The sequence below is a fragment of the Athene noctua genome, chromosome 16, assembly GCF_965140245.1.
Source record: "Athene noctua chromosome 16, bAthNoc1.hap1.1, whole genome shotgun sequence".
Lineage (NCBI taxonomy): Eukaryota > Metazoa > Chordata > Aves > Strigiformes > Strigidae > Athene > Athene noctua.
Window position 1 is genome coordinate 7552035 of NC_134052.1, and position 18540 is coordinate 7570574.

The window sequence follows — 18540 nt, forward strand, 5'->3', positions numbered from 1 at the left end:
CAAGTTAGAAACACCACCAAGAAAATCAGAGGTTGAGTCCTGGACACTGTGCTAGCTGTTATGTGCAATCCATTATATGCACTAGACAGCGACAGAAACAACTGAGCTTGGTGCTCAAGACACTTTAGCCTCTGAGGATGTGCAGAAGCTGAAAAGCACAGCAGATCACTAAACAGTCACTCCCCAAACTGTTACTGAGATTATTCTAGGAAAAGTGATCATACAGTCCTTTAAATGAGGTCTTTAGGACCAAAGCAGTTGGGCCCAAATGAAAAACAACTATAGGACTGTCCCAGGTTGCTCTCAGGACAGGCAAACTCCAAATGTCAGCACATTATGAATGCACACAGTTGGGAATCTGCTCCTCAACTGTTCCATTGGCCAAACAAGATGGTTTGGCTAAACCTTAGGCACTAGCCTTAAATTCCTTGATCTAGTATTACTTGGAAGGTACAAAAGCATCCTATCAATAAAGGTTTGTTTTCAGAAAAAACACCCTGAGGCCATGGAAACATTCACCACCTAACTCTGGATCATCTATTAATTTTTGCATTTCTCTTCTTTGTTAGGAGAAGAACAACTTAGGGTAAGAGTAACTTCTTTCCATGGTCAGCATGCCGAGAAGGAGGTAAGTTAGACTATATGATCCACTGCCTTGAGTCTTACTGGAAAAGAGAACTAACTTTGGATTGCAAGACATTAATTATCAACAGAACTGCTTAATTTCCAGAGGTCCATTAACCCTATATTCACAAATAATAGAAAAAATTTGTGAAACACAATTCATCCCACTAAAAGAAACTGAAGACCTCTCTGTGCACAGGCATGAAATCCAGCTCCATCTAGAAAGTCACCCCAGAAAGATCGGTTTGAATTATATTAGATATCGCATGCGTGACATTTATTTACTTTCTTTGAGGAAGGCGCAGTCTGCAACATCAAGCTATGCAAGGGAAATCACTCAATTGAAATCAGCCTTTCTAAATGCAATGCAGTCACTCTAAAGGTGTGAATGAAGCTTTGATTACACAGTTCTCTAAATTGAATCTTGACAGCTGTGCTGTCCATGTCATGCTTTTAGTTAACAAGGAAGCAGCTATACTTTAAAGGCTGCCAAGTATGCAACACCGATTTGTCTGTTCCACATGTGTCTCTTTATGTTCTGGATAGAATGATACAGGAACTAGCTAGATGAAATAGTTCCATCTGCTGTCCCAACATATTTTTATTTTCTTAATCACTCTATAGAAAGAGTTAATACATGACTAGAAATGTGCAGTTGTTAATTTGAAAATGACCTGTTGACCATTACTATCTCCAGGAGAAATCACTGTATCTCAGAATTACGACCCCAAAGGCCTGCTAACAAATACACAAATAGGAACAGACACCAACTGACTGTACAACATAAAAGCATGCTCCTCATGTGGTTTGCCCATGCAGAAATCTAGGTTTCAGTGCACTACAACATCAAGTACTTAATTTTCAAAAAGTTACCTAAAGACAGCAAAAGCAATTAACTCAGTGACATCAGTAACTGGACTCAATCTTTGATAGACAGAGGAATCACTGGGTAAAATTATCTGGCCTATTTTGTGCAGGAAGTGAAAGCAAATGATTGCAATGGTTGTTTCTTGCCTTGAAATCTAAGAATCTTTATTTTTCCATCAGACCCATCATGATGGTATCTAAATGCTGTTGATGCATTTCCTGTTTGTAGTTGACCCAGCTACTTTACATTTATACTGAGTTGTTTTTCAAAATAAGAAACAGAAAAAGATTTACTTGATATTTTCAAAGACAACACAGAATTTCTCATCTTTCTAAGTGGGACCAAGCTGCTGGTGGGGGGAAGAAGAGACCAAAAAAAAGAAAACATGATAGCTGGCAGAACTGAAAATTACAGCTAGTTATAAAATGATTGATCTGCATAAGAACTAACAAATATCTTGCACCTCATGCTGTTCTGTAACGGGGGTTTTGCTTCCTTATGCATTTCAGGATGGGAGAATGTGGGGATATGTAGCAATTGCTCAGTAAAAATAATGTACAAGGACGCATGACGAGGAGCTCTCCCCGTAGAAAAATCAGTATATAATTAATAGAAACATCACAGCAACTTGTTCTTCACTAAGCAAACAAAACCACTGTATACAAATATTGGTCTTCTCATGCATCCTCTACTTTTCTTTTTTTAAACTAATCTTTGTTTCCCAGAAGGATTAACCAGAATCAAATTGACTTGTCTAAGCCTAATCCATAACATACATCTACAAGGATTCTGTGCATTCCAAAAGAATGAATCTGAGCAGAGTTCATTTTGATGAACAGACCTCTGATTAAGCTGCAGGCCTTCAGCACCTTCCCAGATCTGGCCTACTTTAACATGTCCCCTCATTATAATCTGTCTCAAAGTGACTGACAGGATGATGCCAGCGTATGCTCAGTGTATGACAGCGATAGTGATGTTGTGTTAGAGGAGAAGCGGATTGGTGGGTGGAGATGCTGAGGAAAAAATGTTGCACTGAGGAAATTGCTCTAAAAAACAACTACTGCTCTTAGTGAAGTTACAGATAACTCTCAAGAGCAAGAAGAGGAGACTCTGCAGAATTATGTTACACTCTTCTTCATGTTAGAAATATTGAGGGTGGCACTGACTGCAACAGGATGGCAACAGGACCAGGTATGGACCATTGGGACAGTTGGAATAATTGCAAAGTCATAAAAACCAGTGAAACTGTGGTTTGGTTCAACAGAAATGTTAGACGAGGTAGAATCTGTTCCAAATTACGTAAACAAATTAACGTTTAACTTTATGCTGGGCTTCTTGCACACTCCCCAGATTCAGGCTACACTCCTTATAATTGTAAAATACTTGGTCATAATTAAGCTGATCTTCACTTCTTTTTGACAATTTAGATGCCTTGGATTAAAATAGCTGGAAGCTGTAGGCCTTGTCGATTGGTATGTATGGTATAGAAATGTATATACAGGGCACCAGTGTTTCAGAATCCACATTCATGCTAACAGAAAAGGGAAATTTTCTATTTCACAGGAGAGATGGCCATCAGATAAACTAAAAACAGGCATAAATTTGCCTTACAGACTTCCTTCTACAGCCAGCTCTGTAGCTTACAGCACTGCATTGTTAAGCTAAATATTTAATTCAGCAATTGCAGCTTTCCATAGATAGAAGTTAGGAGCCCTTCTCATTAGGAATAAACTGTGAAATACACCTGAAAGAACTAAAACCAGTTATTTACAAACCTAGCACTTTGCTCTAGAGTTACAATTCATAGGATCCCTAGCACTGTGAAGATAGGAAACCATCAAACATCTTTACATGTACAGAAGAAAAAAATGCCGTCATGTTGAGCACTGGCCTATATCTGTGATGTATAAAGCTGGTTTTCCTCCTTTTAGTATGCCACCAGAATAATTTAGATATGTTCCACAGCTTACTGGGAGGGAAAAACACTTCTTCCTTCTTGAAATTTTCAGCCAAGTGACCTAGATGACTTTGTTATGTATATAGTGTATATAAACAAATCTGAAAGGGTTTTCAGCCCCAGAATGTTGTTGTAGATAAGTTAAAGCCTAAAAAATCCCAGTAAGTTTGGATACGACTTCATTTATGGCATCAAAGACACTTTAATGGTCATGCTTCAGGCTCCCTTCCTCTTGCCTAGATGACCCAGGAGTTGAATTTAACCTGAAATGGTTTTAACTGCTTCTAGAAGTCTAGCTATATAGAACATTATATGACTTTGTTTGCTGAGTCTGCTATCCAAAAATTACACAGCTGGATATCTGGGTTGTTCTCACGTCTTTAGCTGGATGCCAAGAACATCCTTCAGGGAAAAAATGAGCAAGGTTTAAAACATACATGAAAGATAAAAAACAACCCAAAAGAGAGTCATGGAGAGCACCCAAGAGTCTGAACATGAGGAAGTTTACATGACCTCTAACAAAATGTCCTCAGCTAAGAAATCCTCAGCTGGCAATGATCAGCCTCAACATTTTAGATGTCAGTCTCACTAAACGCCAACGCCAATCTCTCCATGAGACCATTTAACACCACTGACTCCCTATGGTGCACCTCCCAGAGGCTTCCAACTCCACTGATTCAAGGGCCTCAACTAAAGTCATCACAAGATAAGCTGCCAACCGTTTGCACACTTCCTGACTTCCCAGTATTTATACTAAGTGGCTCTTGTTCCAGATTTCCTCTTCCCCCAAGCTTCACAGTCTAGTTTTCTCCCTTCCATAACAAATGCTTCTACCTACATGTATCTTCCTACTGATAAACACATCACTAGAAACACATCCATGAGTAACTTAACTGAAGCAAACACAAATATACCCGTTGCTTTCTAGGGCTTACTAATCTAACCTTTACCTTTTATACAGGAAATCCATATGAAGCTAAGCAAACTAACTTTCAAAGCTCCAAAAAAATCTAAAGGCTTGTAGGAATGGAGAGAGAAACTTGTTATTTAGACCAGTCCTGATTTAATCTTCTAGACCTATTTATCCTTCAAAGGAGATCTGCCATTTGAAATTTCAGTCCATTCTAGCTTTAACAGTCATCTTTCTTTCATAATCCCATTTGTTCTGCTATAATTTAGCAGCAGCCTGCACACCCCAAATAAACACTCAATTCTAAACTCAGAGTGATGCTACCCACACCTTCAAGGGCATTTACACATCATGTAAGAAACAGAAATCCCAGTACACACTGTGAGTCACTAAATTTCAGCCCATAAAACTGTGTAGTGAACTGCCTCCAGGGAGCTCACTAGTCCTACATCATACCTCCCATCCTTCAATGTGGGACTGCAACTGTTCAAGGGCTTCCAGTTTTTCCATCTGTCTCTTTGTCTCGTTGATATTTGTGCAGACTGTCTTCATGGCCTGTAATGCATTCTGGACAGCTGGGTGATCTGGATGCTTAGAGGGAGTCCTCTTAGCTAATTCCTTTAAAAAAAAGAAAGAGAAGAAAACATACAATGTAAACTTAGAAGTGGTTCATGGAAATGCACAAGCATTAGTCTGCAATCCCATAGGAAAATGCCAGAATCATTGCAAAATCAGAAAATTGTGGACATGTTACTGTAGATGCTGTTCTCTGTTCTTCACCTGTGCAGGGATGCCTTTTTATATGAATGCTGCTAAATAGATGAAGCAATTGCTCACATTAAAAATGCCAAATTAAGAGAGCTCAAGCCAAATATGTTTTGGTGTGTCACATGTTTGCTTCTAGAGTGAACCAAGGCCAAATAAATTACAAGGTTACATAAAAAACACACTGTCTACTTCAAAGACAAGCAGTGGACCACTGACCTAACCATGGTCTAGATGCTATTCCAGCCCCAGTGATGTGTACACAGTATTTCAGTGATGCTGGATCAGGCTCCTTCCATCTGATAAAAATTCTGCCTGTAGCATGTCTTATCAAGAACCACTAGAGCTATGGAAACAGAGTTTTCCATGAACTATGGCCTTATAGGAATAATGCTAGACTGTACACACCACCCACCGGACTTACAGAAATGATCAGGTGTTGGTTAATACCAACCCACATGAAGCTTTAGGACCTAGGTTGTTTAGCTCTATAACCAGCAGAGAAATACAACCAAAGCATAAATCAGATTCACCTAGGAGTGGAACTGCCCTCATGAGAAGCCCATCTCTTCCCACTGACCAAAGAGGGATTCCAGCAAGACAACTCTCCTAACTCAGATACCTCAGTGTATGGGGTGTCTGTACCCGGGCACTGGCAGGGGGGCTGCAGGGGCCTCTGAGGAGGGGCGAGGGGCTGCTCCGTGACGGTTCCAGCCGGCTCCTCAACAGACCCCGGCAGGGCCTGGCTGAGCCCGTCGGAGAAGCCAGTGGCACCTCTATGAAAATGTGTTCAAGAAAGGGCAAAACGCAGCAGGGCAGAGAGGAAAAATGTGTGAGAAACAGCCCTGTGAGCACCAAAGCCTGAGAGAAAGGCAGGGAGACTTCCCTGCAGCCCCTGGAGAGACCTGGCCAGAGCAGGTATCTCTCTGCAGCCCATGGAGAGGACCACAACAGAGCAGATATCCACACTACAGCCTGTGGAGGACCCCACGCTGCAACAGGTGGATATTCTCTGAAGAGGAATTGGCCTGGAGAGGCCATGGAGGAGCCAGTTCTCTTGACAGGAACTGAAGACCGTATAGGGCCCACAAGGACCAGGTTTATCCTGAAGAACAGCAGCCTGTAGAGAGCTCACGCTGGAGTGGAGAAAAGCACGAGGATGAAGGAGCAGCAGAGGAAATGTTACACACTGACTGCACTCCCCCATTCCTCACAACTCCTGTACCACCCAGGGCTGAGGGAAAAGTAGAGGAGTTGGGAATGCAGGAGTGAAGTTGAGCCTGGGGAAAAGAGTGGGGGTTGGAGGGAAAGTGGTTTTGTTTCACAGAATCATCTAGGTTGGAAAAAGACCTTGAATATCATCTAGTCCATTAAACTAACACTGATCATTCTCAACTACACCAAATCCCTCAGTGCTATGTTAACCTGACTCTTAAACCCCTCCAGGGATGGGGACTCCACCACCTCACTGGGTAGCCCATTCCAAGGCCTAACAACCCGTTCTGTAAAGAAATGCTTCCTAATATCTAGTCTAAACCTTCCCTGGTGCAACTCAAGGCCATTCCCTCTTGTCCTATCACTTGTTACTTGGTTCAAGACACTCATCCCCAGCTCTCTGCACCCTCCTTTCAGGTAGCTGTAGAGGGCGATGAGGTCTCCCCTCAGCCTCCTCCAGACTAAACCCCCCCAGTTCCCGCAGCCGCTCCTCGTACGACCTGTGCTCCAGACCCTGCCCCAGCTCCATTGCCCTTCTCTGGACACGCTCGAGTCATTCAATGTCCTTTGTGGAGCGAGGGGCCCAAAACTGAACCCCGTAATCGAAGTGTGGCCTCACCAGTGCCGAGTACAGGGGCAAGATCCCTTCCCTGTCCCTGCTGGCCATGCTATTTCTGAGGCAAGCCAGGATACCACTGGCCGCCTTGGCCACCTGGGCATGCTACAGGATCGTGTTCAGCTGGCTATCTCACTGTCCACATATCTCAATATCCACATATTTTTTAACTGGCAATAAATCAAGTCAAGTCTGTATTGCATGTGATGGTAATTTGTAAGTGATGCCCCTGTCTTTATCTCAATCCACAAGCATTTATTCATCTTATTTCCTCCCCCACCTCACTGAATAGTAAGAGAGTGGCTGGGTGGGCAGGCAGCAGCCAGCCAAGGTCAACCCATCACATGCAGGTAAGCGCCTACAGCTCTGCACTCGATAAGTCTGTGTGTCCAGAAATTGCAGGGAAATTCACTAGCCACAATGCTCTCGTGTTTTTATGTGTCAGGAAGTATAATAATTTCTTTTCAAGGAGGAAATTTACTTACAGAAAAGTAACTTGTCCAATGGCAAATCACTTGCAGAACGAAGACTTTCTGGCACTCAGTTCAGTGTTTTAACCTCCAAGACAGGCACATGGCAGGTGAGGAGGTGTCCCCAAAAGGCAAAGTGGGAAAAAGTGCTGGACTGGGAGAGAGGCCAAGAGAGCAGTAGGACTCTTTCCCAGATTATGTTTAGGAGGTTGGGGCACAAGTTTTAACTAGAGAGATTAACATAGAGATTAACATCTCTGCTCTGAAAGAGTTCCTAAGAGACTCTGCTTCCCTTGATTCAACGCACAACAGCCCAGTTAAACACTGTCTGCTGAAAAACAGCAGTTGCAAAACTTGGGACCTGACAATATTAACCAGTTTGGCAAAAGGGGTAACCACTGTGAACTCACAATTCATCATTTTTTAGACCAACAGCATTTTATAGTCAGCCACAATTGGATAAAAATACATTAAAGAAACCTTAACTAAGGCTGGTGATTTCATCTTGATATCTAATATGGTGTTTAAGACCCACATTTTTAGATTGCCTGGAATATTTAACTTTCTCACTGTGTTCTGTTTTGCCTCAACATGTTATTTGCTTGTTTTAAAGTCCTGTGTCTAAAAAGCAAACTGCTGCTGAATTTCATCACTTTGCATGAGACACAAGAATGAGTTTGAATATAGCCAGAGTGCCTGCACAGCACTGTGGTCTGAACATAGCTAAATCGCTTCAATCCACAGTTCCCACAGCTAAGGGCAAAGACAGCCTGTTACAGTTGTTGTCCACCCAAGATAAGTGATTACAATCCCAGAATGCCTGTCATAGCCTCCAACTAGGCTTAGTCTGTGCTCTGATTCGTGTTTTGCTTCTCCATATCAGCATGTTAACCTCAGCAAGTGTCTCTTCACCACACAAAATTTTGCCATATTGGCGTTAAAGGTCCTTGTGCCATGCTGTCTTGTTTGGTGCTGATACACTCTGATTTCAGGTATGATCCTGAGTACTACTAGGGCTTGCCTTGCCTGAATTGGTCACACAGCCTGTAATACAGGCACTGCTCCTAAACTTACTTATGTCCACACAAAACCTCTAGATCAAATTAACTGGTACTTTTAGGCTCGAGTTACGTGGCCTGTCAGAGTGGAGGGATGTGTGCTGAAGTTCAAGTTCTGCTGAAGCTTGCATTAATTTATAGTGAATATAGTGGCTGCTAATCCAACCATTTTGCTAATCCAGACACTCTGAGCTACTAAATCAAGTCGTTTTCTCTGCCTTAGTGTTGATTCATAGATCTACTCTACAAAGTCCTTTAGACAAGTCACCTGTAGCAGGTGACAGGTTTGTGCATACCTCGCTATACTTTTCCACTAGCAGGAGTAACTGTAGAATAAACAACCAGACTTGGGGCTGTTCAGATACCAGCAAAATTAGAAGGCATATTTGAAAGGAGGAAGCTAGAGTTAAAAGCAGTACAGATTTGTTTCCACCTTTGCACAGACCTTCTCAGTGCTTCCTCTCTGCTTCCTCACACTGGCTGGAGAAAGACAATTCACTAGCATTAGTAAACTATTTTGAGACCAATGTTACAGAAATGCAAAGTATTTTAAATATTTATTTATTAACTTCTCAGTTTTGCAGAACCTTTTAAAGTGAAATCTGCATCTTGAGATTAATCTACTTGGCCACTGAGACTCCTTTAAGTAATGCAAGAGACAGGTCTCATAAGAATCAAAATATGGCAATGGGAGGTGTACTCATTCCCACATAGACATATTCTGGAGACAGAAAGACCCAAATGAATGGACGGGATTGTTGATGTTTGTCCAGTGAAATGTAACTACTCAGTTCTTTGCATAAATTTGGTATTTTGAGAATTTACTCATAGCTACAACTTATCTTTTCAGAAAATTATAAATGGAGATTGACAATGGCTCTTGTCAGATGGATGACAGAGGAGATGGGTAATGTGCTGACAGCTGGGAAAACCATTAAGAGAGAGGAGTTAATGATCTTAAACTTTTGGTTGATTTTTTTGCATGTGAGTAAGCACATGCACAGGAGAAAGAGGCTAGCTGCTACAAACATCAGTTGATATCACAAATGAAATTCCCTACGGAAGTTTTTACTCCACTTTTGCTAAAGATAAGGCCAAGAAAAGTAAGTGTTAAAAAAGAAAAGGCAGAAGAGAGGTGTTGCATTTTGGTTACAATAACCTCTGCTCCATGCTTCCAAAACAGAGTGCAGTATTTTTGCTACATGACTCTCATTAAAAATCCATGAAGTTCTGCAGCTCAAGTGTCACCCACACTGCTGTGGAAGCAGACATGTATACACTAGCACTGTCTAAACATCCCTTTCTGAAATATCACCAAGACACAGCGAAAGAACTCTTCATTCACAACAGTCCTCTGCTGCCATAAACAGCATCTTCCCCACTCCCGCTAGCTGCCTGCGGATCTGCCCAAGGAGCAGGGGAGGAGACTGGAAAAGCCAAGGATGGTGCTGGCTGGGCCACTTTGTTGCCTCAACAGCACAAGCAGCATAAACAGTCAGAGAACTTGTCCCACCACTGTCTAGTCATAAGCCATCTGAGGAAGAGCCATGCTGCTTCGACACTGCCATTCCCCAAAAGAGCAGAGCCTAGCACTTCTGAAACACAGTGATGGAGCTCTCGGTACTTGTTTATTTTAGTGACAGATTTATGATGTGTAAACTCTGAGAGCATCTGACAACATTTTTGAAAGGCAGCTGAGAGACAGACCAGATGGCAAACCTTGGGTATGACTGTCTTGTCTTCCATAAAGCTCATATATATTGTTGTCTGGAATTACTATTTTATGTATTGCAATTTGTGCATGTTCCCAATAGAGATGGGAAATGAGGTTGCTGTCACTTGCAGAAAACTATTCCATGCAAAGAGTTTCTTAAAGTAATTCATAAAACACATTTACTGTCTAGCTACAAACTTGTTAATCCTTCAGACTAACCAGCAGCGGAGAACAGAAAAGCCAGTATTTTTCACAGCCTCGATCATCTTCACCATTATCCTCCAAATCCTCTCTCTTTTTTTTTTAAAAAAAAAAAAAAAAAAAAAAAAAAAAAAAAAAAAAGAAAGTTGCAAAGCTATTCCATATCATAAGGCAGGGGGGAAAAAAACAGATATCTCTGTTCTTTAAAGAACTAAGACAGAAATGGGAACTGTGTCCTCTGGGCACAGTATTCTCCTTTTTCACGCCTCTTTCACAGCTGCAAAGATTGAGGTTCTGCCACTCATAACACCTACACACAGAACACAGATCATCTTACAAAGGTAGTAACAGAGCACTCCAAGACATCTACATCCAGCTGTAGTGTCTTCCTGAACATACAGAAAGGAAGGGTAGGACATTGACATCTGATCTACTCAGAAATGCCAGGTTTTGAATATACAATGGAGTAAAATGATTTCCAACTTAAGTATTACAGTCTCAGATGCAGCTTTAAATAGCTTAAAGCTAAAAAAGTTCTGAACATTACAGAATCTAAATATAAGAACTAAATCATACAAGACATAAGACATATCAGCTGCTCATATTTGTCTATTTGCTAATTGTGCTTAACCCCCAAGAAAAAAAAGAAACTATGGGGAGAGAACTCAACAAAAAGAACATTACATAGGAAGATGTAAAGAGGTGGTGGGAGGTATGATGAGCAAACAATGCAGGCAGAGGAAACTAGAGAGTTTTTAATGCAACACAGTTTTAATGTTTCCTAGAAAAAAGGATGTTATTCTGCTTCACTGATCTTTTTTAAAATAGAAGTCTCTGTCATCCTTCCCCATGTCCTCCCTTGCCACACAAAAATGATTGTCTGTGTACTTAGAACTGACAACCCAACACATGTTTTGCAGCTGAAATTTACAGGTCTCTATATTTTAAAAATTCCTTCCTCCTATCTTTATACTCCTGAGGCCACTCAGACATGGCTTAACATGGATTTTGCACAATGAATGTTAACATTGTGCATTGACTGGTGCAAATCATTGCTTGCCAAGCTGTCTTACTTTGCACCACAAAGCAGTGCATACATAAAATACGGTGGTTACCTACTGAACAGTTCAGTATTGCAGAGATAGCAAAGACAACATATTTCTTTGCTTATCAGTTCCAAAAGTTGTGTTAATAAACAATTCAAAATGTGCTCTTTTAAAAAAAAAAAACAAAAAACCACAAACACAACCAAACCTTTCTGTGAATATAAATGTTTCCAGGAGTTCTATATTTCTATTTTAGAGTTTTTAATATTTGCTTGTATTAAAATTTATTTTCCACTTAAACTAACCAGAAAAGAAATGTTACACTAGGCCCTCTGTACATGCCAATCATAGCAGGTTTTTTTGTTCTGTATGCTTTTAAAATTTATGATTTATGTCAATGTTTCTGCAGGGTAAAGACTAGACAAGCAATAATAAATCAGTAAAACATTATATTCAATGTGCCATCAAATCTATGACACATGCTAAATTAAAATGTAACAAAAATATGTTTCCAGTTTTATAAATATTACCAGTTTTTTGTGATTATATATAAAAAGTGTGGAAGACAGAAGTATGATTTATAAATTGGCAGTGTTCCTTGCAACTCTAGGGTATATATAATTTTTCATGTTGTGCTACACAGAGCTGGATTTCAACCAAATGTCATGAATCTAAGAGCAACATCACTTTTCTTGCAGGAAAAAAGGAATTGGGAAAAACAAAACAAAACCAAAAACAAAACCAAAAACAAAACACACCAACAAAACCCCAAACCCCCAAAGATAAAATAAATCCAATTCTGGCCAATTAGAAGGTTCTGTTTCTTAAAGATCTCTGAGAGGAATGGAGAGGGAGAAGAGCAACACAGTGACTTAACCTTTCTTCATCCTGTTCTGTATCCCCACCACTGGCTTCCCATCTTTCCCTTTCAAAATCCAGGCACTGCTTTTATTAAGGCCTGTGTGTGCCCTATTGTTGGGCTTTCCGAGGGCTCAATCTGGTTACTCAGCTTTTTCATCCAGATTTTTCTTTCCCTCTTAGGGCCAATGAGTCTTCCACCACATGAAGTAATACACAGTTACTGCCCTAAATCGTCCATGGAGCTATGTACATTATGAGAAATTTTTAGAGGATCAGAGGTGGAATGTGCATTTCTGGCTGGAGTATGAGCAATTCCTTAAGAGAACAGACATCAACAAAGAAACAACCCCTGTGACATGCGCTGGGCTAGCAGGAGCCCATAGGGGAGTGGCTATCATGTGCTGCACATTCCTCCTGTGTTGGGAGGAAGGAGACAGAAATGACTGCTCCTAATCCCCACCCCCAATGGTGTGATTAACTCATGATCACCACTCCCCTAGGGTTTTCTTCTTGCTGACATAAATGCTCTTTATTAAGGGAAAAGGGCTATTTTTGTTCAGAGATTGGTTTACACAACAGCTGCTTCTACTCTTAAGTAGAATGGTTCACACTAATTAATACAGAGTCACACAATTATTACTGGTGAGACAGAGTTGCCTTAATCCAAAACGTTCTGCTAGAAATATTTATTTGGCAAGCTTTCCAGTGTACCTAAACGCACTGGAGTGTTAAGTCACTCACACAGTATATGCTCTCAAGGCCTCCGCATCTGTTTGCTGCTTTTCTTTCTACCAAATTATCATGGCCATCACAGCAAGCACAGTTCTGTTTTGTTCAAGACACTAGTCCAAGCCCCTTTTTCACTTCTACTGAAATTTTATAATGCAGCTTATTGCTAAAAAATATTCAGAACTTCTATATCCCCAAATAAGACTTCAAATCACTTGCTGAAGTTTCACAGCAAGAAAAAGAAGTGAAAGTCACATTTGGGAAGAAAACTAATTTACTACCAACAAATTCTGTACTAATTTTACTGCATTCTGTCTGAAGCAGACAAAAAACTGTATTACAGACAAAACTATTAATTTCATTACTTCTCCATTTGCACAGAGATTATGAAATACCATGGCTAGGTTTGAGTCCCATCCTTCAAACCACATATAAGACTTGCAAATTAAACCAAACAAAAGCATCCAAAGTTTTAAAACTCAAAGAAAACACACACCCCACACACCCCCCAAAAAAACCCAAAAAAAACCTCAACCAAAACCCCTGTTTAATGTCAGCCACTCCAAAGCTGCAATGTTTGGTTCACAAAAAATGGAAACTGAATTTATCAGTCACCATCATTTGAATCATTGTTCTGTCTCCATCATTTGTTTGTTCAAAAAACCAAATAGCTTCATCAGAGGATGAGAAAAGAGAAGATTACCAATTGTAGGATGCCTTACTTTATACTGGAGACTATTTGTAATATACGCTTAAAAGGTAACTGCACTTGGGAAATATTCCAGTATATTATTCCTAATTAAGTAACACAAATTAATTTCATACTAGATGCTATTATTCTGAAGAAGAGTACTCACATATGGTATTAATAAAAAAATAGTTATAGTATTTTAAACATGTGCCTTACCCTACTAATTTAGGTTGACTTTCAAACATGGACAAGTCTGAATTACTTTGTTCATACTATCTTTCTCAAATCTAGCTACTTAGCTGTACTAAATACTTATGTTATAACAAGGTCATATCAAAGTTACCAGAAAATCTGGATGCTTACAAACTCTTGCTAAAAGCAAAGTAAAAGAGGAAAGTAGGATAGCTCCAGTCTATGACTTTTCTAATCAGTGGGAATACAATAGTATCTGTTTGCCCTGGGAATTAGATAAAATAAGATCCAATCCCCATGAATACAAAACAGCTATTTCAGGAGCAATAACTGCAGTTCAGTAGCAAAGGGAGAGCAAACACTTAATTTGAGGGTCGTGTTATTTTTAAATCCCTTTTTTTCTTGCTTGCTTGGAGAGTTGCATTTTCCTGGTCAGCACTATGAGAATCAGCCTGTGTTTTCCCTTAGCTGCTCTCATGCCTAAAGCATTTGTGTCCACTCCAGTAGTTTTGTGCTAGCAAGTATCAAACAAGTCTTGAATGGGAAACAATTTATTCACTATGAATTCACTACCTTTGAGAACCATCATCAACTACACTTTGTAATGATCACAGATATTTTGTGAGCTGAACAACACCTAGCAATGGCATAATCTCACTCACTGAGTCAGATTTGTTGCCTAATCAAAATTAGATTCCTTTCAGCTTTTTCTTAAAACTTTTATTTCCTGTCCAGGAAATTTCAAGTACTAAGCAGTGTGTGATTTGTATCCGGCTGTATACAGAAAGAAATCCATAGAAAAATGGAACACAACACCACAAGACACCTCCTCACAGCTCCTCCCGTTCACTGCCTTCAGGGCTATTTGGTCAACAAGTACACATGGGTCTGGGTCAACCCCATCACAGCCAAACACCAGAGTCCCCGCCCCAGCAGGAAGGCACAGTGTTGGCATCAGAGGACAAATTTATCTTTATTATATCCCACTGTGCCTTGAAGGCAAGAAACACTGTTTCAGTCTTAGCCTTGCTAGTCTTGGCTTTGGCTTTCAAAGAAAGGACGTTTGTGCCACCAGGCCTTTTGACATAGACAACCGTACACATGTGAGAAAGTGGAAACCACCAATTTATTTTCACAGGCCAATATTTGATCCCCAGAGCCCAATGACTAGAGTTGCTGTTGAATTTGGAAAGATCTGAATTACGGTTTAGAGATATTTTATTCTAGTCTTTTTTTTTTTTTCCACTATCCCCTTCCAAAACAAAAAGACAAGCAAGATAAACTGGTCTATTTGTAGCTCTTCCAATCCCCAATACTTTCCTAAAGACCTGCCCTAGAATGGTAGAGAGGAATGAGAAAATTTAAACTGAAGAATAACAAAGTGTCATTGCATTGATGGTGCTACAACCTTGTAATCAAAGGTGTGCATTTCTTTTAGGTGCGTTTCTGTAGACAGCATCCTCATAGCATTTGAGTAAAATCCCTGAGATTTCAGGAAAGTATGTAGCATTGGCAGGTTGTGCCATTCTAATGTTTTTAAAGCTTTCAAAACAGATTACAGATTTTAATTTGTAAATCAAGCTTCTGTCAGTAGATAAAAATTCTACAGATTATCCAAACTGATAGGAGTGGTAGACTTCTGTTTTCCAAAAAGCTTAAAAAATAAACCGGTCTAATTAACAATGTGTGATTCAGCAACGAAGTCATTCTTAAAAGAAAAAAGAAGAGGCACTGAGGTACAGAAGAAAGGTAGAGAGTTCTCTAAGACAGCCATGTGCATGGCTTAGAGCTGAGATCCCCAAACTGTACTTGAGAGATGACTGGTGGTCCACATACTGAGTGGTCAGATCTGATGCAGAAAACCTCACTGGTGTCAGAGCTACTTCAAGCTTATCAAGGACAGAGCAAAATAGAAGAAATATGGAGTACTACCAGTAATTTTTTGGTCCAAAAAGTTTGGAAAATATTGGGATAAAACTGGTTAGAGATCACTTTTAGATAAGCATAGCAAGGATACACCAGATATTGACCACTCTGACTGGATTAAGATACCTCCAGCATGGAATAAATAGATGAAGGAACCTGGTCTTCAGGCTCTGTACTCATTAATGACTCCCTTAATACAAAGGGTAACCATGACAGGAAATCTGCAGGAGATTAACGTTTCATCTTTTAGTAGCAGCACAAATGTAGAGATCAGTTCAAAATTAACTATTTCCTCTGGTTGAAGTTTCTTGGAAAACAGAAAAAGGATCTCTGTAAGGAATCAAAACAGTCTCCAATTTTCACTCTTGAACACAGAGCTAGATAAGAATCACAGAACACACCACAGACTGAAAACAAGAAAACATAAACAGTATCAAAATACTTGGTCAGGAATGCACATTTTAAGGTCTCCACATCCCCTGGTCTGTTTACCATATCAGATGCCATAGGAACTCCCTTTCTGTGCACATGGATGTTTCTCACAGTCATCACGCAGATCCGCAGACTGAACAGGCACCAAATTCTCTCCATGCTAACCCCAAACAAACACAGTGGACAAACTTAGGCATCACTGGGTTTTCAATTATCTCTACACAACCAGTCTGCTCTGAAGATAAATTAGAGCTGTAGCCATTTACATGCTTTCCTGATCTAGACATCCTTGCCCTGTCTTGACTATTATTAATACTGTGGAAGAAATGTTTGTAGCAGTCTCACACACTAGCTTCTCCTGCTATGTGCCTAAATTGTGTGTGTTTTTGTTTGTTCAAACTGTAAGTGGAGTTGTGGATAGATTGACTCCGCTGATAAAGTGGCTGTATACACATAAACCCCAGTAGCTAAATCCAGGAAGGGTGCATGAACATCTGCTGTAAGATGGCTTAGTGCACAGCTGCATAGACAACAGAATAATTCCACCTGTAGGAAAGACATATTTTGAAAATTCAGCTCTGAAAGCTTCAGTTGAATGGAAAGAAATTAAATATTTATCAGACAAAAAAACAATTTTACATGGAACAACAGATCAGTATTGAGCTAACAAGCTTGTACCTATGAAAACCCCTAAACATGCTGAATGTATGGACACAGCACTACAACAGCTTTACATGACATACAGTTGATTCATGTGGTCAGTCCGGGACCAAGAGCACCAGCTTATCACAGATTTCTTACTTTCTTCCACAACTCAGAAAGGGACCTTTTTTTTAAAAAATATGAGGCAATTTCTTCTCACATTTTTTACTATTTTTCTTTTAGTAACTGTAATGTTACTCTGATTGAGAAAGAGACTGACTTCACTGAATATTTGTGGCTGTTAGCCACAGAGTAGCTACAAGGCCCCCAGTGATGCAAGCTCTCCCAGAAACTGCTTTCTCCTTTTTCCTCTCCTTGTCCCCACCAGGCATGTGACCTAGCCCTGACATGGAGGGATGAGAAGCAAGTTAGCTCTTTTTAGGCCTTTTATTCTTCAGCTCCTACACTAACAATACTAGCAAGGGGGCCAATTAGTCTCAACTGCAGTAGTCATTTTTGCAATGACACCAGTCCTCTGGGAACTCATCTGAGACAACCGAACAGTTTTCAAACAAGCTGCCTAACAGCTGTCAGATGATACAGGATTTTGATCATTACTGACCTGAACACACTCAAACTAGAGAACTCGTGATGAAAGATGTATCCCATTTAGAGTCCCCAGAGCCATCCAGTCCCTCAGAACAATGATAGAATTCTATTTGAATACAGCTTTTCAGGAAGTGGCTATAATAGCACTCACAAGCCTTAGTAAACACCTCAAGAGAACCAAGTCAGAAGGCAATAGCTAGTAAGTTACCCTGTCTGGTCTACCCACAGCATTACAAGATTTAGCAGCCTATCAGCATCAGACAGCTTTCTAACTACACATAAAAAGCCATTTTCTTCAGAGAGGATCCAACTTTTAGAAGTGCAAAGTGGGAAGGTAATAGTGACAACAAAAGTCAGGCCTAAAAAAATGCAGAATCATTCCAAGAATAAAACCACCTGGAGAAATACTTTCTTTAGTTTACCTTAAGCAGAAGTGGGTATTTGCAAATTCTCTGAATTGGAGTCAGCAGATAACCCTCTAGTGGAATGTCTGTCGTCTTTCTGCCTCCCAAAAGCATGCAACCCTATAATCAAAAAAGGAAACAAATGTTATCTCAGACACAAAGCTTTCAGGTGCTCTTTGACAAGATTTTGTATTCTATAACACATGTTACAGTCAGAAAGCACTTTGCCACACCTTGGATGCCAGAAAAGAGACTTCATTCACCACTGAAATACAGCCATCAAGCCTGCAAAGTTCTTCGTACATCAGCAAAATAAAATGTTGCTATGGATAATAGTGATAGAAAGGTATCTTTCCAGGAGTATTACACAGCTGGTGACTCAAAAAATGTCATAACAATATTATGACAACCAATCAGCAAAACTAGATGAACCATTATCCAAAAGAATCCAGCCTACCCCCACTATTAATACAATCATTTGCCTTTATTCACTGTGCAAAGTTTGCACTGTTGGTCCAGAAAAATCTTCAAGGCTAAAATAAAGCCTACTAACTAGTGATCATGTAATTAACTCTAGTCCAATCCTTATGTCTGAATGAAATCAAAGTGG

The 18540-nt window shown here is 40.1% G+C and overlaps 1 protein-coding gene across 4 annotated transcripts in view; it reads right to left on the reverse strand.

The window, feature by feature from the left end:
* Positions 1 to 18540, reverse strand: part of PREX1 (phosphatidylinositol-3,4,5-trisphosphate dependent Rac exchange factor 1) — a 173002-nt gene that overhangs the window by 71874 nt on the left and 82588 nt on the right. For all 4 annotated transcript variants that reach the window (XM_074920070.1, XM_074920071.1, XM_074920069.1 and 1 more), the window contains exons 5-6: positions 17949 to 18050; positions 4816 to 4977 (exon numbers count right to left, since the gene is read on the reverse strand). In XM_074920070.1, the coding sequence (XP_074776171.1) occupies positions 4816 to 4977; positions 17949 to 18050 (264 nt within the window). The remainder of the gene's footprint in view (positions 1 to 4815; positions 4978 to 17948; positions 18051 to 18540) is intronic.